This window comes from Lissotriton vulgaris, chromosome 5 (genome assembly GCF_964263255.1).
Source record: "Lissotriton vulgaris chromosome 5, aLisVul1.2, whole genome shotgun sequence".
Classification (NCBI taxonomy): Eukaryota; Metazoa; Chordata; class Amphibia; order Caudata; family Salamandridae; genus Lissotriton; species Lissotriton vulgaris.
This window is the reverse complement of record NC_141693.1, coordinates 204,160,131-204,182,909: the sequence shown is the minus strand read 5'-3', so window position 1 is coordinate 204,182,909 and position 22,779 is coordinate 204,160,131. Positions and strand designations below refer to the sequence as shown.

Below are 22,779 nucleotides of genomic sequence, written 5' to 3'. Positions count from 1 at the left end.
GTATAAACGCACCATCTGCAGGTAGGAAAGGAACATTTAATAAAAGCAGAAATCCTGATGGCCAGATGATAATGAAGCCTCCGCATGCAACAAGCAGACAGCTCATCACATCAGCCAAAACAAATTATAATGACAACAGCGCCAATGAAGCCACCAACAGAAGTAGAACATTTTTTCAAGGCAATCAAACGCTGCATCAACTCCCTTCCCGACCCCACATCCCACAGACACGTGCAATACCATTGACCTGTTCTTCAGTGGAAAAATAAAGACTGACAGCACATAGACAACTCTAAGCCTGATTTCCCTCTGACGCCCACCTCTTCTTAAAGAATTCCACAATGTTCATCCTTCAAACATGTCACAGATTTCACTGAAATATTTAACACACTCAAAGCCACTTCCAATGAAGGTGATGTCTTACCCTTGCCCATCATCAAAACTGTCTTCGGATAAATTCCCCTACCCCTACTCACCTTTGACAATGCCCCCTCTCTCAAGGCTTCTTTTCAGAAACCTTCAAGACAGGTCATAGTATCCCTCTCCTAAAGAACCCTACATTAGACCCTGACGACCTTGCAAACTACCGGCCCATCATTCTCCTACCCTTCTTTCAAGTCAAGTCAAGTCAGGATTTATATAGCGCGCTACATACCCAGAGGGTCTCAAGGCGCTTGAGGAGGGGGAGGGGGGGGGAGTTACTTGTCGAATATCCAAGTTTTAAGTTGTTTTCTGAATGTTATGTGGTTCTGAGTAAGACGTAGGTGAGTGGGAAGAGAGTTCCAGGTTTTAGCTGCCAGGTAGGAGAAGGATCTACCTCCCATGGTGGCTTTGTTGATGAGAGGTACAGTGGCAAGGGCTTGGTTGGAGGATCGTAGCTGACGGGAGGGGGTGTAGAAGGACAGTCGTGTGTTGAGGCATTCGGGTCCAAGTTCGTAAAGTGCTTTGTGTGCGTGGGTTAAGAGGCGGAAAGTAATCCTCTTATTTACGGGGAGCCAGTGGAGGTTTTTCAGGTGACCAGAGATGTGTTCTTTACGCGGGATGTCTAGAATGAGCCTGGCTGAAGCGTTCTGGATGCGTTGGAGTTTTTTCTGGAGTTTTGCGGAGGTACCGGCGTATAAGGTGTTTCCATAGTCCAGGCGGCTCGTGACCAGTGCGTGAGTGACCGTTTTTCTAGTTTCGGTGGGGATCCAGCGAAATGTCTTTTTGAGCATGCGGAGAATGTTGAAGCAGGATGATGAGACGGCGTTGACTTGTCTGGTCATCGAGAGTGAGGAGTCCAGGATGACGTCCAGGTTCCGTGCGTGGTCCGTCGGGATGGGTGCTTTTCCAAGGGCCTCTGGCCACCAAGAGTCATCCCAGGTGGAGGGGGAGGTGCCTAAGATGAGGACTTCTGTTTTGTCTGAGTTAAGTTTCAGACGGCTGTGCTTCATCCACTCGGCTACTTCTTTCATTCCTTCGTGTAAGTTGTTTTTGGCGGTGTTAGGATCTTTGGTGAGTGAGAGGATCAGTTGAGGGTTGTCAGCGTAGGAGATGATGTTGAGGTTGTGTTGGCGTGCGATGGCTGCGAGGGGGCTCATGTATACGTTGAAGAGGGTGGAAGCGGTCTATGTTCAACTCCAAGATCCCATCAATGCTAACTATCCCCTGCTTGCCCAATCTGGCTTCAGATCACCCTGCAACATGTAGACCACTACCTTAAACATCACCCTCCTGAACACTAATAAAGATTAGCCCTGTGTCCTGAAATTGCTAGACCTTTCAGGTGCTTTCGACACAGTCAAATATTGAAGACTCATCCACACCCTGTAGTCTTGAATGGAATTCACTGGTTATGTTCTTCACAGGTTCTTCTCCTGTCTTTCTAATCAAAAAAGATTTGTTCACATTGTCACCTCCAGATCTCAAAAGTTCCCTATAAACTGTGGAGTACCCTAGGGTTTAATGCTGTCTCCTGTCATTTTCAACCTCTACATAGAGACTTTGTTGCTCTACTCACTAATACAGCATCTAGAATCACCAATATGCGGATACACAACTCTACCTGAAAATCTCCTCTGCTCCAAACATCCAACACCTCAAACACTGCCTGCACCTCATCCAGATCTAGATGTCCAAGGCCTTCCTGAAGCTCACCCCAACCAAGAAACACCCTGCTCCATCGCTTCCTACACTCCATACTGGCACCTCTTAAGGGCATTCTACAGGCCACAGCACCTCTGATTCAGGGCTGGAAGAAATATGATCACATCGCCTCATCACAATGGACCTCCATTGGCTCATCTTGCAGGACTGCGCAGTCTTCAAAAGTCGCTGTATCACATACAAACCTGTCATGACCAGTAGTCCAGCTTATCTTGTGGACAACCTCACCATCTCTGGTGGCTCTCAGCAAACATGTAGCCAGGTCACCATCAGACTAGAGACTAAATAGTGCAAATAAAAACCCAAAGCAGCAAGCCTTTTCCATCTAATCACCAAGGATCTAGGACAATATCCCCATATCATGAGGATAATTCTCCAATTTAGGAAAGAACTGAAGATGCCCCTCTTTACTACCTCACAATGCAGTAACAATCCAATGCCTAGCTGCTGCTTCTATCACTTGTTGACGTTATACTTGTATTTGGCCCTGTACAGTGCTCTGCTGTCTTTTTTGGGCCTGGTTTGTTCTATTCAAATACCACATACGTAGAAGAAGTACAAAGAATAATAAAGGCATCTTCACTACTTAACTGTCATCATGGAGAGGTTCTTAAATCAAAGGATAACATTTGGACATGCTTAATGCAGTACTGAATTGATTAAAGGTACTTCAAAGCCAAACACAGGGGGTTAATTAAACCTAGAACTTTTGTTTGCATTACAATTAATCTTTATTTGTTGAGGAAGGTCGGTAAGCCTAATTTTACATTTACAGTGTGCATGTGTCACCTGGGGACCCGAACGCCACTGTGCAAGCTTAAGTGCTAAATTGAATTAGAGAAATTTCTTTTAAGGAGGGCATTTTCAATGTTATAATTTCTGGGGATTTTAATATAAAAATATCTGATTTACTATAATAAATTGGGTTATTGGTTGAGGGTGATGAAAGCCCTACCCAAATAATAAATACAATCCTTGTCAGGATGAACCACAGAAGGCACTAAATAAACCCGAGTTTAACCCTCTTGTATCTTGGCACAAAAGCAGTCAGGCTTAGCTTAAAGGCAATTTGTGGAGTGTTAACAAACACTCAAATAGTAACAAAGTAAAAACACAATACAAGTAAAATCACAAACCATTCAGAAAAATAGAGTTAACTTTAATAAAGAAAATTATACCAAAACGATAAAGATCCAGTCAGTCGGACTGGAGTTATGAATTTCTAAATTCTAGTAACAATTCAGCCAAAAAGAACGAAGCATTAACTTTGGCTATCTGGTTGCGCTGGACCAGGAAAAATCATAGGTTCAGGCCAACTGTGATGGAGCGCAGGTCAGGTACAGGACCGAGTTCATCCCACTAGAGTTGTGACGTTATGTCTTTGGTGCTGCAATATGTGGTCCTGCGTCAATCGGTGCCTGCTTCGTTGATTCTGGTGAAGCCACTGATCAGGAGCTGTGAGATGCTGTGATGCACATTCCTGCATCCATCTGCGCTATGCATCAGATCCAGGAGAAACTTTCTTGTGTGGAGAGTGGAGTACACTAAGACTCCACCCAATGGCTCAGAACCCTGAAGACAGTATTTAGGGGGTCAGGACATAACTCGTACAGAGGCCAGCAGAGGCAACCAGCTCTGGCCCAGTAAGGTTGTGTCAGCTGCGAAGCAGATGAGGCCCCTAGAAGATAGTTGTAGAATCAAGTCGACCCTTTTTTGCAGTTCCTAAAAACCCAGACCGATAGGCAGTGCTTAAAATGGAAAAATAGAAGTGCCGGTACTGTGTACCAGAGTACCTACTTGTTTCTGAGAAGTGCCGGTACTCTCCTATTAAAAGTATTGCTTTTCTCTTGAGGTGCCGTTACTCGCCCCCTCTCAAAATGACAAAGTTCTGGTACTCCGTACCGGACAGTAACGGTTCATTTAAAGCACTGCCGATAGGCCATATCAGTTGCTGGATTTCAGCCAGCACCAGTCCAAGCTTTAATCATCACACGTGCACAGCATTTTCAACAGCAAAGCACGTTTGCCTAGCAGATAGAATGGGCTCAGCAAATTCAGTGGCAGTGTAAACCACCCTTAAACACAGATCATGGCCCACACAAGTAGCTGTAGTACAAGGTTTCCTCGTAGGCAAAGCACAGCTGTAGTAGAGACCCACTTCTTGCTTCAAGCACTTATACAACAGGTTCAGGAGAGACAAGAGTGTGATGAACTGGGATCACACCCCAAAAGGCAGAAGTAAAGCAGCGGGCAAGGTTTTCTAATAATCACAGAACAGAGGCAGTACAGGACCCATCAGTGCAAAGCGCCCTCACCAACAGACAGCAACCAAGGCAGCAACCATGCTAACCGAGACTTCAACAGGCAGGAACAGTGCAAGCGTTGATCCATGCTCATGGAACAGATGCTGCATGAAAAGCAGTGCAGTCCATTGACATAATGCACAATGAAATATTCAGCATGGGCGGAGCATAACTGATTACGCAGTTTCTGCAGCAAATGAAACAAGACAATTGGCAAAGCCAATAGGTCTGACTTGCATTTAAATGTCTGCTAAAGTCTCCAAGTGCGTTGACTTTCTATTTCAGCAATGGCCAACAGATCGAAGAGATTATAGAAATAGACTGTTGGCGTCCCGAGTAAATCCATTTTTATAGTAACCCGGTACTGCTGAATGCTGGAATTGCAAAATACCAAGTTTACGTAGTCTTGATACAACCTCATACATCTTTCTATCACCACCCTCCGCTTCCCGCCTGGTTATCTCACTCTTGCATGTTCTTTGTATCCTGGATGTCTTCCTTTGTCACTCTTTTGCCATCATCCTGTTACTTCTTCTTTCTCCCTTTTCTGAATGTCTCTCTTTTGCCCTGGATCAAAGCCTTATGCTGAAAATTAAGCCCCGGTCCCCATAAATGAGTGCTGGAGCTCATCAGCCAACCACTGGCACAAATTAAGGACTGGGTGAGGAGGTCATCTGTTATCAGTATTCCAGTATGTGCACCAGTACTTTCCAATGTATTTTTCCCTCTGTTCTTTTGGTTTAGTTACCACCGTAGAGCTTCCTCCCAGTCTGAACATGGATAGATTTAAACGAGAACTGTAAAAAAAGAGCAATTGAGAGTAATCCTTCTAAATGCATAGGCAAACAACATTGGTAAAGCCAATAGGTCTGACCATTTCAAGTTAATGTGGTGGTTAATTTTTATTGTAAGCCCTTACCGCAAAGCAAAAGGAAGATATACACCACCCAAGCATGGCCACCAAATGCTTGCAATAAACCGCTTACATTTAAATATCATTCACTGTGACTGTTTTACTGGGAATGTTTTTAACTAAAAAGCCTTTCAGTTGTACCATGCCATGTATTATTATTATTGTTTGTAAGACCAGACTTAATCACAACCTAACTAAGCACTCATATTAAAATGTTACCCTGTCACTTGAGCACTTGCTAACAACTATAAAAGGGAGAAGGAAAACAAATCACCATCTAACTGGGCACCAGGAATGTAGGCGAAACAAACAAACTGTATTTAATGTTGAAATAAAACATATAACATACAAAAAGCACATTTTCAACTAGTCTAGTCACTGAAGAGATAAGAACTATTTTTCGATGGATGCTAACAATGTGCAGAGGCTCGTGCAGTCACTCAAAGTGAAGGAAGCCAATGGGGCAGAAGCAAAATGTGAATGACAATTTAACAGACCAATGAATGAAGCCCACTGACCATAAGTGTCTCTATGTATGTATATTATGTATGGATGTTTTGAAAAACAGTGGTCTGGCAAGAGCTACACCATCAGCCCTGACCCCAGAGGACATCTCTGAAGCTACCCTCTGTTTAACCGAGGTTCTGTCTATGTGTAGTCATGAGTCACTATTGCACATTTGCAGTTCTAGCTGCCTTTGCTCGGATTCCCTGTCCTAGCTCCATTGCATAGCAAAATATGACATAAGTAGATGAACAGCACAGTCAGCTGGAGAGCTTAGTTAGGAGTTGCAGCCTAACTGTGAAATCCGACTCCACAAGTTCTAACACTTTATGTGGCACTTGCACGGCTTTCAGTCATGCAAAACATTCTAATCATAGCCAGTCATATTACATATAGGGCCCCAGGTGCAACAGGCATGTGTGCATACTTTCTGGGCCCAAGGAGCATGTTGGTAGTAGCAAAGTGGCCGTGGAAGCTTAAGTGTCCTCTTCTGTAATACAGATAGTGCCGGTATGCATGTAGCGCCAGTGCTATCCTAAAGCGATGTTCTCTCATTTGCATCGAGCCATGACCCAATGCAAATGAGAGAAACACTTTCCCTCTGTGTCCACACAGTATTATGGATGCAGGTGCAAAGAGGCTACAAGGAGAAGCACTGACGGCGTGCACCTCCAAGGGCCCTCCACAGGAGAGGGAGGTGGCCCAGGGACCCCTCCCCAAACATCCCCCTGCAGGCAGGTGCAGTCACATACTTAACCCTCCTGCAGAGTGAGCTCTGTCTCTTTGTAAAAAACGAAGGCCAGGTGCCTCCTGCACTGTAAAAAGCAGACTGGCTGCTCAATCAGCTGGTCCAGCTTTGCTAATGTGATGACCCCCGGGCAGTGCAAGTTTGCGGCTATCCTAATGGCCGTGCATTATCAGTAAAAGGGTGCACTGACCCTGTTTGCATCCCACACTCCTGGCTAAATGTGTGCGATGGTGCAAACAGGAGCAGTGTGCCCTTCCTATAATACGGCTTCTGCTACTTCTCTGCCTGTTCCTGTCTTCCTCCTATTTCACATCCTGTCACAGGACAAAGGACGCGGACACAGTGGTAATGCTGAGGGACATGTGGCATGCTTTATTTATACTAACAAATACGTCGTGTATTAACATTTATGTGGGACGGAGGGGTGAGACAGAGGTGTTGCAGAGCAGTGGCATAAGCAACTGTGTTGTGCTTGTGCAAAGGCTACAAGGGTGAAGGTAATGACAACAAGGTTGAGATGAACGGCCACTTCTCCAGTGCTTTCTTGGGCCCTGTGGCAGAGACTAGAAGTTGGATTCAAAGTCGTGTTTTGTAAAACATGTGGGTGCAAATCACAAGGCAACATCTGAGGTCTCTTTCAAGTATTCATTCCCGAACACTAAGTATGAATTTCTAAATGCACATTGACATACTCTGATTTAAGTCCATATATAGTCTTCCCTCTCCCGAAGGAAATCTCCATCTCTTCCTCTATAACAAACTAAAAATTGCCAGCATTTACCTCCCTAATGCAAAGTGTCGGAGAATGAAGTGACAAATGATCTTAATATACAGTTGAACTGTTATATGTGAAATGGTCTAACATATACTTATTGTCATCCACAGGGATCTTCTGGTGCTGAGATGATCTAACCACAAGCTGGAGAAAGACGAGGTATTTTAAGATGACACGGACCGACCCACCTGATATACTAGTGTCTACGGTATATCAAGACATCAATGTAAACCTGACGTCCTCCGGAGATTCCGAAGAGTGCAGACCCTTCCTACCATGTGATGTCTTCATGTCCAGCTCAAAGGATCACAACCCGCCGCAGTTCAACAAAAGGCACTGCCGAAGCTTCGACTTCCTTGAGTCCTTCGACGACCAGCCAAATACTGTTCCACTCATGGAACAGCCTAGGAGAAGTCTGCCTAGGCGTCCGGGAACACCTGAACCATCTTCACAGCCAGTTGTGAAAAAAGTCCCTTTAAGATCCTCTGCTACTGAATCTTTTAACACGAGTCATGAAGCTCGAACTGTGGATCCTCCCAAGGAACAAAGTAGACCAGAGCCAAAGAGAAGGGCAAGATCAAAAAGTGCCCCAAGGATAAAATCCACCTTCATCCCAGTTCAAATTCCAATATCATCTTCTCCACCTCCTACGGTCAGAAGGGGCCGTGAAGCCCACCGTGCTCCCAGGGAACCTCCAAAAGCAGAGGCATCCCCCAAGCGGGAGAGTATTTATACACCAATGAAGGCTTTAGTGAATGAGGTCCATCCCATAAAGCTTCAGCCACAGCGAAGCAACGCCAGCCGTATTTCACCACTGTGTGTCAGTAACAGTTCAATGGAAGAGAATCAAGCTTCCAAGCCAGCCAATACCCCACATGTCAGGTGTCGCATGGACATCAAACCGGATGAGGCAGTGATCCAGCACACCTCACGCACCCTGAAGGCTGTCCAGAACCAGATGGAGGCGCAGTATTGGCAAAGGCTACCAGGTACCCCAAGGAGTCTCACAGTGCCAAACAGGCGACATATCGCAGTGTCCCGTACTCCTACACCCAGTGATTCCTACAGCATGGACCACAGAATAATGCATTTCCAAAACAATCCTGCCAGTGAATACTATGGCAGAGATCCTAGATATGGTCCTTATCAAAATGTCCCTTCACCAAGGGAGTTCAGGGACAGCCCTGACTGCGGCAGCTATGGAAGTCCAAATGTCCCCACAAAGTTTTTTTACACTGAGGAACAGGTTGGATTCAGCCCAACACCTCCTATGAAAAGTGCTGGTTATGAGGGATATCCCCGTCCATTTCCAATGCATAGTGTCCCTTCACAGGGTTATTACATGGAGGATCCTCCCAAAAGTCATATGCAGGGCCTCCCACCCAGGGGGTTTTATATGGAGGACCCAAGACCCTATCCAATTCAAGAGGCCCCTTCAAGGACGTTCTATGGGGAGGATCCGCGTTTCTATCCTCCAAGAAGCGCCCCGCCTCATGGTTTTTACGCAGACGACCCACGAGCATACCCCATCCAGAGTGCCTCCTCAAGAATGTTTTTTGCTGAGGACTATGGGAAATATTCTGAAAGGGAAACATTTTCAAGGACATATCCTTACCCAAGAAGCCCCCAGCCCTTACATCTGAGTGAATGGTATTTCCCTGACCAGGGATCTGTACACTACCAGCATCTGCCAATGTCTCCCTTCACACCCCAGTCAACTGGCAGGGAGGCCATGCTTTCTTCTTGGCATGCCAGCTACAGCATGAATCAGCAGCGGCTGGGGGCTGATACTAGGAGTTATTCTAAGTCCTGGGATAACATCCTGACCCCAGGTGCCAGGAAAGAAGACCCATTGCACCGAGGACGCAGCTATGAAAACCTGCTGTCCAGGGACCGACGTGCCTTATCTCCAGACGACCGACGTCAACCTGTGGTTGTGAATCTCTCCTGTTCTCCAAAGCGCTACGCTGCACTGTCCCTTTCAGAGAACTCTATCATTGAAAAGATGCACTCGGATGGGAGATACACCATGGGCAGGTCCTGGTTTGTCACCCCAGAGATCACCATCACAGATAATGACATCAAAGCTAATGGCTTTAGCAAGAATGAGAAGCGCTCAGCAAGCTGGGATGCGTTGGACTCAGGCCAACCACAGCGGATGTTCCATGGTCCAGTCTCTTATCCACGGGAGCCTACCAAAGAGACAATTGAAAACAGCGCCTCCCGTCAGCGCAGTTTGGAGCAGCTGGATGAACTGATTGCAGACCTAGTGATCGACTACAAGCCTCCATCCAGCAGGCGAACAAGTGAGGCAGCAGAGGCTCTGACTGACCAATTGAGGAAACTAATAAATGAAGAGGTAAACATTGACTGTGATTTCTAATAACAACTTTCAGGGCCAGCTAGATTGCTTTCCTCCCAAACTATGGTAAAGCTAAAGTCCTAACTAGTCTCTACGTATAACTAATATACCTGTGGCTCTCTCTTATTTGGTTTTAACCCTTTTTAAATGTAACTAGAGTTTGTGCTATCAAAACTGATTTAAGATGCAATTACAAACTGAACATCCCCCTTGTGATTAAATGTTAAGGGGGGACAGCTTCCCAGTCCCAGATTCCATGTAATGCCACCTAATTATTTCTAAAAGCAGATCTTGTGAAAATAAGTTTGTGTCATGATGTAATATTTTGAAGGCTTTGAATATCTCTAAGACACACCCTCCCCCATTCTCTCTTTCAGGTTGTGGGGAATGTGGGAAAACCAGAGTCTCAAAGAGTGTTAACTTCTCTGATGCAGCCCAAGCCAATGAAGGAGCAGCCCGTGTCTAGCTTTCTCTCAGCAGAGTTACTGAAAGGACATAGGAAGCATTCTCCAGAAGAACCAAACAACAATCTGTATAAGCCTACAGAGGAATGCTCTCCTGAACTGAGTGCCGAAGAAGATGATGTGATGATGTGCTCAAATGCCAAGTGCAGGCGAACTGAGACCATGTTCAATGCCTGCCTTTATTTCAAGTCCTGCCACAGCTGTTATACCTTCTATTGCTCCCGCAATTGCAGACGGGAAGACTGGGACACCCACAAAGAGAACTGTATTCATGGCCGAATTGGAAGCATTTGTCGGCACATCCTCAAGTTCTGCCGTGAGAACGTGGAGGTGCACAAGGCCTTCTCCCGGATTGCCAAGGTTGGGTTCCTGTCGAGAGGAAGAGGAGTGTTGTTCCTGGGGTTCCCCAGCCCTGGATCCTCCAACAACTTCTTGCAGTTTGGGTTGGAGGGCTTGCTTATGGCCCCTACATTCCTCTCCCTGAGAGAACTAGAGAGCTATTCTGAAAACCTGGGAGACTACGGGAAGGAGCTCCAGGAATCTGGAGCCGAATATGACCCTGATGAATGTTTTCTCCTGAATGTAACCGTTGCTGTCGGCCAAGGCATGCCAGACCGACCTTCTATGAAAGACCAAGTGCCGACAATCCGGAAATATGCCAAGATAGCCTTAGCCTCATCCAGCCCTGAGAAGAAAATTGTGAAGAAGGAGAAAGACATGGAGACCTTGATCCTGACCCCACCGCCGGGCACAACAGACATTGATAAGGAAGGCGAGGAAGGGAGAAAGGCCCGGGAGGTCTGCTTCATACATATCCAGCGGGAGTTGAGAATAAGGGGGGTTTTCCTACGCCATGAGTTCCCAAAGATCTACAAGCTCCTGTGTGAATTCGTGGAGGACAACAAAAGGTTCACCCCCACCACCATTTATCCCATTGACAAGAGGACTGGCAAGCAGTTCATGTGTATGATCATGGCTGCCTCTGAACCTAGGACCCTTGACTGGGTAGCAAGCCCTAATCTTCTGGATGATCTTATGTGACCCCAGGAGCCACTAACATAGAGACTCTGTCCACAACAGCAGAGATTGTCAAACTTGCCTGCAATCATGGGGTTCTTTCGTATCTTTTTGGGAGACTCTTGGTGGAGGCCAAAGTGCTTCTTTCCAGTGTTCCCCATTAAACAGGTACTCAGCCCAAAAATGTTTGTGACTTCAAAGGTTGTCATCCAAGACTTCCTTGGCTTCACAAATTTCAACTTGAAGGCCTCTGCTTTATACGACCAGATATTTATTATAATTATTATGAATATTATTGTTTGTAGAAATGTATTTTATTATTGATGCATTGGGATGGTAAATTATTTATGGCTTTCCAAACGATGGTGCTTAACTCGGACAGTATGTGTGCGTGTGTGTCAGTGGATGGGGGTTGTCCACGGAGAATGCTTTATCACAGATATTTCTAAAGTCACTGGAAGGTTTGCACAGGACTGCTGCAATCTGTCTGGATAAAAAACTGTGACCTTTTACCTTCTTCCCCTTTCCCCCCAATTTTCTAGCATGTTGTTGGGTTCATCAGCATGTTCGGCTCATGGTTTCGAGCAACATTTCACCAGTGTTAAAGTTAAAGGGCCCATTTGTACCCAAGAAGGGGGGTGGTGGCAAACACTTATAATTTGAGGTTGGAAACTCCTGAGTTTGGGATGGGAGGGCAAATCTTAACCACTAGGAAACAAACCACTTTTTGGCCTACAATCTGCCCTGAAAAGTATGGGGTTCATATTGCACTGAAGAGGTCAGGGGAAATATTTTGCTTATCCTAAAGTGGTACAAAACACCAAAATGTTGAATGTTATTCTATGCTTGAGAGGGTAATTGATATAAAAGGTTTACGAGTAGATACATAAATATTTAGGGCAAGCATATACACTAAGAGAAGCATGTGTAAAAGTTAGGATATTTTTTTTAAATCCGTTTATTGACAGAGAGATGGGCAGATGAATTTGATAGCCTAGAACAGTAATTTGACTGCGGACCCTAACTTGCCTAAGGAAGCCAAAAAGGATATTTAATAGTCTCATGTATGAGGAGCTGAAGACGACACGCATCAGCCTTTGCAGCCCCTGGGCTTTGTTCAGCACCTATACTACTCTCTTTCTCTTTCCATCCCAAGCTTCCGGTCTTGATTTTGCCTGATATATTCAGACAGAGGTCCCCTGGAGTCCAGGAGATGAAAGTTATGAAAGACATCTGTTGATCTTCAGTTGTGAGTGACTGAAACTGAACCGTAAAATAAATAAAAAGTGAAAAAAAGAAAATACATGTCAGAAGAGGTTAACTTTTTCGAATATTTTTTACGAAACTTGTGATCACTCGTTCCTTATATTTTTGCTCTTGGAGAATTGCCCAGTTTCCCCTTAGCACCCTAAGCTCCTTCCAGAAGTAATTCATTGTCTAACGAACAAGGCCTTCCTCAATGATTCCTTCTGTCGTCTACATTTACAATTGGCTGATGGCACAAAATGGCGGCATTTCCTCAGTGCTTCCTGAGCATGTCTTTCAGTTTCAGGTTGGCGGCTATTACATTAGGAGGAAGAGTTGTTCTAGCTTACCTTTAACACCAGATTGGAGGTAAGCTGTTGCTCAGTTGCTTGGCATAGATACCCTCCTCTCTTGGGCCCGAGTTTGAGTCTGACTGGAAGCCGTTTTGTACTGTGAGGTGTTCATTGACATCTGTGAGATGAAGAACTGGTAACAGTTCAGCTCCAGGTAAACAAGATTCCCGGTTTCTGAATGCCACCCTTGGTTCTTCACTGGCGGGAGGAGGATTCACCATGTCCGATTCCAATATACAGATCACCCTCACTCGCATACCATGAGTTGAAAAAACTAACTCCTCCCACCCACTGCTAAAACCACTATGATCAGACAATCACAGTGGATAACAACAAGGCACTTGGATTTCACAACTGCTAATGCAATGATTCCTTTACAGCAGGGGCGGCTCCTCCTCAGTGGCGGAGGAGCGTTGGCCTACTGGCTCACATCCAGCACCTGAAAAAAAACAACAATATCATCTAATTGTTTTCTTTTTCAGTTGCTGGCTGTGCCAGCGTGCAGCAGAGAGGGGTGGGGCCTTGGGAGGGGGAGGAGCAGTGCTATCTGCACTTCAGTGAAGAGGGTACGTACATCTGCATTGAACAGCCGGGCTGGAGATACCCCTCAGGCTCCCTGACCTGACCTGAGTGAAGCATCTTTTCAGCCCACTCAGACCAATCCCTGTGTTGCTCTCTTAGTAAGAGGGCCACGCAGGGATTGCACAGTGAGTCTGTGATGTATTCCAAGTGTCTGCTGAACCCAGGAAGATCGAGGCGCCACAATGGAGGCGGCCCGCAGCAGTAGGCAAGTTTTGCTTTCTTTTTAAAAATTATTCTTTAACTCCATCCCCCCATGCTGGCCCTCCCGCGCTCCCCATACCCTCTTCACTCACCACACTACTTGTTCTTTGTGGCAGCTGCCCCTGCTCTACAGTTCATAGTTTTACGTTGTAGGGATGTTTCAGACGTAGAACAGAGTGGCAGGAAGCAGTCACCAATGGAAGGCTGTAGAACAACGGTTGGGAGAAAGGGAGATAAGCTTTAAGCCTTCTTTTCTGTGCACTTAGGGCCAGATGTATCAAACAGTTTTACCCATTCTGTGTCTATGGGAAAATGTGTTCATACATCTGGCCCTTAGTGCCTATTCTCTGTATGGAACATGTCATTGTCTTGCCCTCATTCTCAATTTCATAATGTTCTCTTTCCATTTCCTTAGATCTCAAGCATTTGACCCTCTCTTCTTTCTCTTCTAGCTGTCTCTTTATCTTTCTTATTTTCTGTGATATTCTCTCTTTATCTTTCTTATTTTCTGTGATATTCTCTCTTTTATTTGCTAATTTCTTTTTTATTTTTTCTGGTTCTTTCTGTTTCTGTAGCATCTTCCCTCTCATTTGGTTCCTTCCTTTCCTCTCGACTTATAAAGGGCTGGCCTGTGACTAGCCTGTGTAATATTTAGTAATGCCAATTCCTGTAGAGCCCTTCTAGCCCACACTAGTACTAATACTAAAGCACTCAGCGGTTGGCAGCCAATTGAAGTTTATATTGGCTGCATAATAACTTCCTTATACCACTTGCTCCACTACCTTAATCCACTCACATAAAACAAATCTGCTATTGGTCTTCTCCATCACCCAGTACTGTCCCAGCTCATACACCAGCTATCACCACCTGAACAGGCATGGAATAGTTGAAGAAATCTGCCACATTCTGCTAGCCATGTGGGGGACTCTAATCTAATCGAATCCACCACTGCAGGTCCCAACTAGCTACATACTAAGACTGATCTTTATATCTCTCTAGACAATCACATATGGGATGATAGTTACAATTTTTGAACAAACTGTCACAGATTAGGCAATCCAGTGGCCTTTGATCAGAAGAAATCCGATAAAAAGACCAGTAGAGCTGCTCAAGGCTACCAGCTTACCGAAAATCGCAAAATGTGTGTCTATCTCTCACACTAGTTCTTCCACCACCCTGCAAAGTGCTGTGCCCATTAACACGATAACCACACCTCAGTGGTCATCACACACCGCGTGTAAAAACTTCTCACATAGGGTCAAAAACAAAGGCAATAGTCTTCCAATCTCACACCCTAGACGAAGTAGCCTGCTGCCCATATACGCAAGTGCTCCAGTGTCCTACATAGGAGTAGTAAGTGCAATATAAACATTGCAGTATGGTACAGTACCTTTCACAGTCTCTTTATTTCTTACACTCTTTTTATCTCTTTCTCGCCTTTATGTCACTGAGTCCTTTTCCTGTCTTTCCATATCTTTTTTTTTCCTGTCTCCATCCTTCCCAGTTTTCTCTTTTCATTCTTTTTCGATCTTTGTCTTTCTCATTTTCTCTTGCTCTTCTCTGTTCTCCTTCTTTCCTTCCCTCCTTTTCTTTCTCTCTCTTCTTTTATGCTTATACTAACAAGAGTGATGTTGTGGTGGGTGGGCATATGCGAGGATCCCAAAATAAACTAACCACCCTATCCCCCCTCAGGATTAACAGCACACGCCTGTCTTTCGACTTTCCTCCTCAATTGATTATCTATCCTTCATACAGAATGTAATACAATTGTGCTTTTGCCAATACTTGTGGACTGAGGGGCTCACATTTTTTGTCCATTTCTCATTTCAAGTGTGTTGGCGAATGACAATTTTGTATCACAATTAAGAAGAGCTATAAGAGGTACATCCGGTCCTATTCTGAGCACACAGTGCACTGCCCCTATTACATGCCGGCAATGTCATTACACCTAGTTCCTCTCTTCCTTGTCACACTCCTTTCATCATGAGTATTCATTGTATCTCTACCTGAAACAGCCACCCAGCTGTGTAAAAGAGCACCAACTGTAGTGTAGTTCCTATATTCCCAATAGGCTCTGCGCATTGGAATAATATATCCTTTAGAATTGACGTAGGACTTAGGTCGACTAGGTCTCTATCGAATATATTAAACTTAATTGTGAGTGCCAGCTAGCTCAGAGGTCACTAGAAACTTTCTCGAATAAACAAGAAGGGATTAGTTTCTTACAACCGCATAAACATGACAACTTTGTTTCCCCAAGAATAAATACTTATCTTCAGAGTCGTGGAAACAATAGATAGATATTTTACTCAGTCAATCGTGCATGCTTCGTTTCTACAGAGTTGCAGAGAAATAGAGAGAGGAGCGTTTTCAATAAAAGGATTTATTGAACAGTTTTCTTTCTCATGCAGAGGAAATGAACTGCTACAATCGTAATACAGGCTGTATAATGCATACAGCAAGAAGAGTATTTTAAAATAATACTGTAAAAGCATGGTATGGTTTCTAAGCCATAAAATACCTACATAAATAACAAAGACTAAAAAGTACTCAACTGGTGTTTCTAAAATATGCCTACCCCAATGTACCTAACCTAAGTCTAGTAAGAGGGAAGAAGTAAGTATGGTGTAGCATAGGTTTAGTATTCTTTGCCAAGAATCTATCCAAGATTTCTCTTAGGGTCTAATCAGCTCCGTACCTTGGTTTAGAATGAAGGAGGTCTGGTATCTCTGTCTCGGGACTCGATTTCCCAACACCCCGCAAGGGGAGCTTGGAAACACTGGAGCTGGATTTCTTAGCAAGAGAAAAGACAACGTCTCTCTCAGTGCTTCAGCTGGAAGGTCGGCTTCCTTCGGCAGCTGCTGTAGCGAGCTTCGTCGGGCAAGTAGATAGTCGAACTGCTCCAAACCACTGTGTGTTTGCTAGGGAAAGTGTGGGCATATTTATACCTTGAAGGTGCCGAGTTTGACATAATAACGTTATCAAAGAATGGCAGTTCTTTAAAAACTCCATGAGTTCTTGGACAATTCAATATTCAAGCAAGGGGAAGTCCCTGACTGCTGAAGCCGAGTTTTCCAAGAAATCGTTGTGGCTTTTCGGAACTAGTGGAAGTATCCATGCCTGTCTTTGGACTGCATGGACTATGCCTAAATATGGTTATGATTTCTATGCCTATATAAGGGCAAGGTGATTTGTACCTATATAAGGGCATGAATCGGGAAAATTACACTAGGGTCCTAAAATGCTATACAACACAACCTCAGAAAAAGAACCATTTTTAGAGAAACCTTTTCTATCTTTTTGTTACTACCATCTTCCCACACCCCAGCAGCTATTCCTGTCTGAAGACCACTTAATGAGGGGCTCAAAAGGAAGGCAGGCCGTGGAGGAGTCTGTGACAAGGGAGAGTAGGGCTGCGTGTAGAGATTTCTGTTTAGTAATGGGAGACTTTACCACCATGTGCTTCAGGCAGGGCCACTGGAAATATGCGTTTTTGCAGGAGTAAAGTTTTCCTCATAATTATTATTTGCTGCCTTCGCCACCTAATCCATTATCTTCTGCATAATTTGTAGATTTTAACAAAACAAATTGCTTCTAGCTCAAACGGATCTGAAGTTACAAAAAATGTGGTGTCACATGTTGACACCCAGTCTTTTGCTTTCTTGCCCTAAGGGCACCAGGTATGCCTGGATGTAGATCCTGGACTCATTGTGCCACAGGATTCAAGCTAACCTGGCTGATTAGGGGTGAGGCCCCGAAACCGGTCTCAGGATGCTTGTTTCTGGTCCGGGGAGGTCCTGGCTTGGCAGTTCGGGCTGGGCTCTTTCCATAAGGAGCAAGGTCAAGACTGATTTGCATTTGGCTGGGTCTATTCTGGGGTGGCATGGTGAGAAAAAGAACAATGGATTTAACCCAAATCTCTTAATTAAAGTTGAATGTTTGCATTGTTCTGCATTCCATCCATCATGTGTGTGTCTTTTGCTTATGGTGGCAGAAGAGGCAGGGGCACAGGGAAGCCACAATTAACTTCACTTTATACCAAGGTAAGCGCTATGCAGCAAAAATGATTGCGCAGGCACAACTTCTAAAAACTTTGCAAGTGGCCAGTCCTCTTCATGGCTGTATACAGAGGCAACTTCTACAAAGATGGGGACTACACCAACTGCACAAGACTGAATGTAGGGATGAGTCTATGATAGGGACAGCAGCAGATCACCCACAACTTGCAGGAACCACCGTCCTCTACAAAAGGTGCACCGCCAGAATGCCACTTTAGCAGGAAAGGTAACTCCCACAGAAGACCATGGGTCAACGATTTGTTGAACTCCAGGCAAGGGGGGAGTCCCCCAAAGGGAACATTGGTGGCCAGCAGACCTGAATCTGAGAGCTTAATTATTTCAGCCTGTCCCCAGCAGCAGTTCCCAGCTAGGTGTGGCCAATGACAGACATACCAGGAGTGGCTGTGGGTATTGTCTTCATATTTGGTGTAGTGGAGGGACACCATGTTAGACTATGTTATTAAAGATGAGAAATATGTTTTTGTACCCATGGTGGTGAATAGGTTATTTTTCACTTGGTTTAATTTCTGTTGGCTGAGAGACTGCTGTTTGGGTGCATGTACTACGCATAATGAAAGCCATGTGATGAGGAAGAGGGAATATGGCAAAAGTCCTCAGAAGTTGGATCAGTGAAGCTGAGAACCGGTCCTACTAACACCAAAAAGGTTGTGAAACGTGGACAAATTCTCAGCTCCATGGCATTCTGGAAAGAGAACAATACCAGATAAAATGTATCTTAAATTACAGAGATTGGCAGCGATGAGTTATTCTTAGGTTGAAAGAGTTTGGAGAACCTCAGATGAACATTTTGGCCAAGGCAGCATTTCTGCTTAAACTGGGGAAGGCAGAATGGATTCTTATAAAAAACACTTTTAAATAATGACGATCCCCAAAGAGTCACATGTTGAGGTTTCACAAACATTTCAGGAGTAATTTGTGCCTGAGAGATTTTGCCACCAGTGAAGTTCGACTGACCGACTTCATACAATGATGACTAGCTCACCGCTGGTAGCTGTCAGTTGTTCTTAATTACAGCCAATGGCATATCAACCAAGAACAACACAAAGTACAATATAACAACTAGTGTGCATTGTGCATAACTATTTAGACTGGAGGCCCATCACTCTCGCTACTTAGCTGAAAGCAGAGGTAATACCTAAAATAGCTACTTCCTCTTTACTAGGACAGGGTTGTGTATCTCTCAGGGATGCACTCTCATCCTCCATTCCAACTAGCCCTTGCTGTATGAGAGACCAGGTTCAATTAAGCTATTTCCAGTGTTTAATTTGTAGAGAACAAGGGGCCAGATGTACAAAAACATCTTCTGGTCACAAACCCTGTGATTCCGTATATCCCAGGGTTTGCAACAAGAAAATGTGTTTTTCAAATGTACTAAATCCATTTAGCAATTTGATAATATGTTATGAAGACGCTAAATGGTTTGAGGAAAGTGTTAGCATTAGAAGTCAGTATTTGTATGGGGCATATTTAGGATGTCCCTTTCAAAAAGCTATTTTCAGTAGGATTCATTAAAGTTTTTTGACCAGAATCCAGTCATTAAGTATTATTATTTTACTGTCACATTAAAGGAGGTTGTAATTTGTTCGAAAATGGTAAAGGGTCCCCGAGAAACACTTTCCTCTTTGTGATTGTTGACAAAAATATTTTTAAGAGTAGGCAGTGGTTCAATGGATCACTGCCTGCTCTAAGTTTGTAAAACTCTAAAAAAGAAATTCAAACGCATCACATTTTCCTTCAAGGAAAACTGACTGCATTAAACAATGATTGCTTCATTTAAAAGCTATCACAGACATGGTGGTTTGCTGACCCTACCAATCAGTCAAGCAATCAAAAATTCTTGAAGCGTGCTACTCACCCGTGAGGGTCTCAAGGCTCTGGGGAGGTGGAGGGCGTGTTCGACCCACCCAAACCACCATCCCTGTGATGGCATCGAATCGCATTGGGCCACAATTTGCCGGCCTACCTCATTAATATTTATGAGGAAGGTCAAATTGCAACCTACTGCAATTCTGTATTTTGTGAACCAACGTACTAGTAAATAGGTCGGTTTGCAAAATACCATAAGATTCACAAAAAGTCGGCAACCAAATTCGACCACTTTTTGTGAATCCTATCATGTGCTTCTGGGGCAAGAAGTGCAGGGGACCTAATTCTTCTTCAGATCCTGCCGCCAGAGCTAAATGCAACCACTACCCAAACCCACGGGTGCCTAGTTGTGATTCAACCTCATGCCTCTTTCTTCCACCACCCTTCACTTCCTGTCTCTTTATCTCATTCTTGCAGGTTCTTTTTCATCTCTCTTTCTCACTTTTCTGCCTTTCTCTCTCTCTCCTTCTGTGTCAAAGTTTGATGATGAAAAATAAGTCCGGATCCTCAAAAAATGAGTGCTGTGGCCGCTAACTGCAAACATCAGCACCAGTTAAGCCAGGCGTGTTCTCTCGAGTGCTCAAGTGGCCTCTCCCAAGAACGAATCTGCATCCTGTCAATATCTAAAACCTGAAAAGTAACATATAGTGCATTCAAAACGGCACAGAATCATCACAAAATATTACTTATAATATTATGCCAAATTATTCTTGATGTACTGTGCCATACACACTTTTACTGAAGCACGTTGGAGTTTGTATCAGCTGTTTGCACCGACCTTGTGTTCCCACCCAAAGCTACAGCAGGTGGGAACCAAAGCACACAGTCAATTTTAATCCTGTGGGAGTCATTTGGAAATTGTTCTACTCACTTGGGAGTTAAAATATATTAAAGTTGAAGTCAAGGTCAACTTCGTAGACTTCTGCAACAAAAGACAGCACCATGTTAGGACAACAGGCTGGCCACCACACCCAGGAAGAGAAGAGTCGGTAAAGGATTTTATTGAGAACATGTTTGAGTGAATGAGGTATCTTGCATATATGTTGCACACACGTAGATGGATGGAGAGTATCAAAATCAAAATCAAACCCAAAGCAACCCGTACAACAAAACAAAAAGTGTTTGTTTTGAAAATACTGCCCTCTCACACACCGAAGTGTGTGACATGCTTCATCATCGGGTCTGCTTATAATACGCCAAGGTGTAGCCACACTCTGGACGGAGCATAGGGAAGGGGGTTTGAACATAAAAGACCACTAGACACAATATAACAACACACAACATATAAACATAAACAAATATGTGAACAGTGAATGTCACCCTGTGACTGGAACTAAAGTGCAACACATGCAGTTAATCAGGAAGTATTAAAACTGTTTTGAGGATACCAAACAGGAATTTATTGACAGGTTCCGCAACCAGGATTAAAAGAAAAGAAAGGATGGGTAATGTTTCCAAGAGAAAATAAAGTTCTCAAAACAACCCTCCTTATACCGCTTGTGTTTAATGGTATCTTGCATATAAACAAAGGGCAAACAAACTCCAGACGGTCTCAGATATTTATCATAGTGCTCTGGCTGCCCCCTGGTGGCAGGCTGCTGCACGTCATCTTTTGGAAATTGTTGACGTCTAGTTAAATTTCAAGCGCAGGTTGCATGCTGACTCCAGAGAGGAGGCACAGTCTACAGAGGATGCATGAAAGGGAAGAGAGGCGACGCTGCTTACTAGGAAGGGTTGTGTACCCTGTCCTGTTGAAGAAGCTCCTAGAATATAAAATAGCAGACGTTAAGTTGTCCGCCTTGGGCATATATTTCAAAGTTGATGCGACTTCATGGACAAGAAGTACTAAGCTTGAGCTGACTATGACGTCACTTTTAAAATAGAGGTGAAAAGATCCAACTGGTTAGCATCTAATTCGCTACAGTTTTGCAGGTCTGCATGTGCCCATCAACAACACAGAATAGTACATTGTTTGTCAATGAAGAGAGGCATGCTTACATTTTTATCAATTGCAGCCTTTCAGTTGCTCATTGTTTTCTATTTTGAGCAGAGTATGTTTTGCTCTTTAGTTAAAGTTTCAAGTGTGCTTTGGCAAAGATTTAAATACTTCCGTAGAATTCAGATAATTACATAATTTTGAGTAAATGCAAATGTTGAATATTCTAGAAATTTCACATTGGGCAATTTTGCTCTTTTTGCTTGCAGGGAGTTTGTTTGCTCAGAAAATGCCTCTCAAAGGACATGTTCTGCTCAAACCAACCTCATGCTACTATACTGCATGCCTTTCTTTTCCCAAAGTGCACACTTGTGCGAAAAAAATCATGTGAGATACCGACAAATCCCATCACATTCTAAAAGCTTAATTTTGCAAACTTTTTATGGATTTGCACGAAATTGCATGAACAAAATTATATAATATTGCGGACCTGTGCTCTAAATTGGTAAAGATGTATTTTTCTTTTAGACATTATGGAGCTTCTTTTGCTTTTAGAAACAGAAAACATTTAGGGGTGTTCCCTTCAGACTTAAAAATGGCTTAACATTTCACTGATCAGAGACCAGTGTAATGAATAATAGGTTCTGAGGAGTATGTTATTTATATTGAGTATGCATAGAATCTATACATAACATATACCTATCAATAACAGGTTTGGTTTCCAGTGGCGAGTTGGAAGCAACCTTGAGCTGCCTATAATGTCACTTGGAGCTCTGCTGTGCATGCACTCATCATTATATTGTTCACCCTTATGCAAGAGGGTCCCATAAATCAGTTGTGAAGGGCAAAGAGGTATGTGGAACCATGCACACAAAAAAGGCTACCCCGCTAAATAATATTTAAAAAAAACAATATCTGGCATTTGTTAACCCTCCCCCACCGCTTCCTGCCCATCTCTCCCTCTGTCCCATCAAACACTATATTTGCCACCCTGCCACCCTGCATGGCTCTCGTGGTATCAGACCACCCAGCCTAAATAATCAAACAAAAAGAATACATGGCATCTTGCCACCCTCCCTCATATTCCCCATGTAACACTCAGCTCAAATATTTAAGATACCTGGTGTCATGCGACTCTCATCCACCAGCATCTCTAATGCCCTCCCTTCCCAACCGATGTACAGTGCTCGCCCCCTTTAGTGAGAGAACAGAGCAGGTTCCCTATAAATGAGAGCATGTTCGGTGCTCTCCCCTTTTAATAATAATAACAATAAGAAATCTTATGG

General features: G+C 44.0%; 1 protein-coding gene across 1 annotated transcript in view; it reads left to right on the top strand.

The window, feature by feature from the left end:
- AJM1 (apical junction component 1 homolog) overlaps positions 1-12,497 on the top strand; it is a 206,023-nt gene extending 193,526 nt beyond the window's left edge. Inside the window, exons 2-3 of the mRNA XM_086921171.1 lie at positions 7,499-9,747; positions 10,128-12,497. Coding sequence (XP_086777297.1) covers positions 7,558-9,747; positions 10,128-11,255 — 3,318 coding nt within the window. The 5' untranslated portion in view covers positions 7,499-7,557 and the 3' untranslated portion in view covers positions 11,256-12,497. The remainder of the gene's footprint in view (positions 1-7,498; positions 9,748-10,127) is intronic.
- The last annotated feature ends 10,282 nt before the right edge of the window (positions 12,498-22,779 follow it).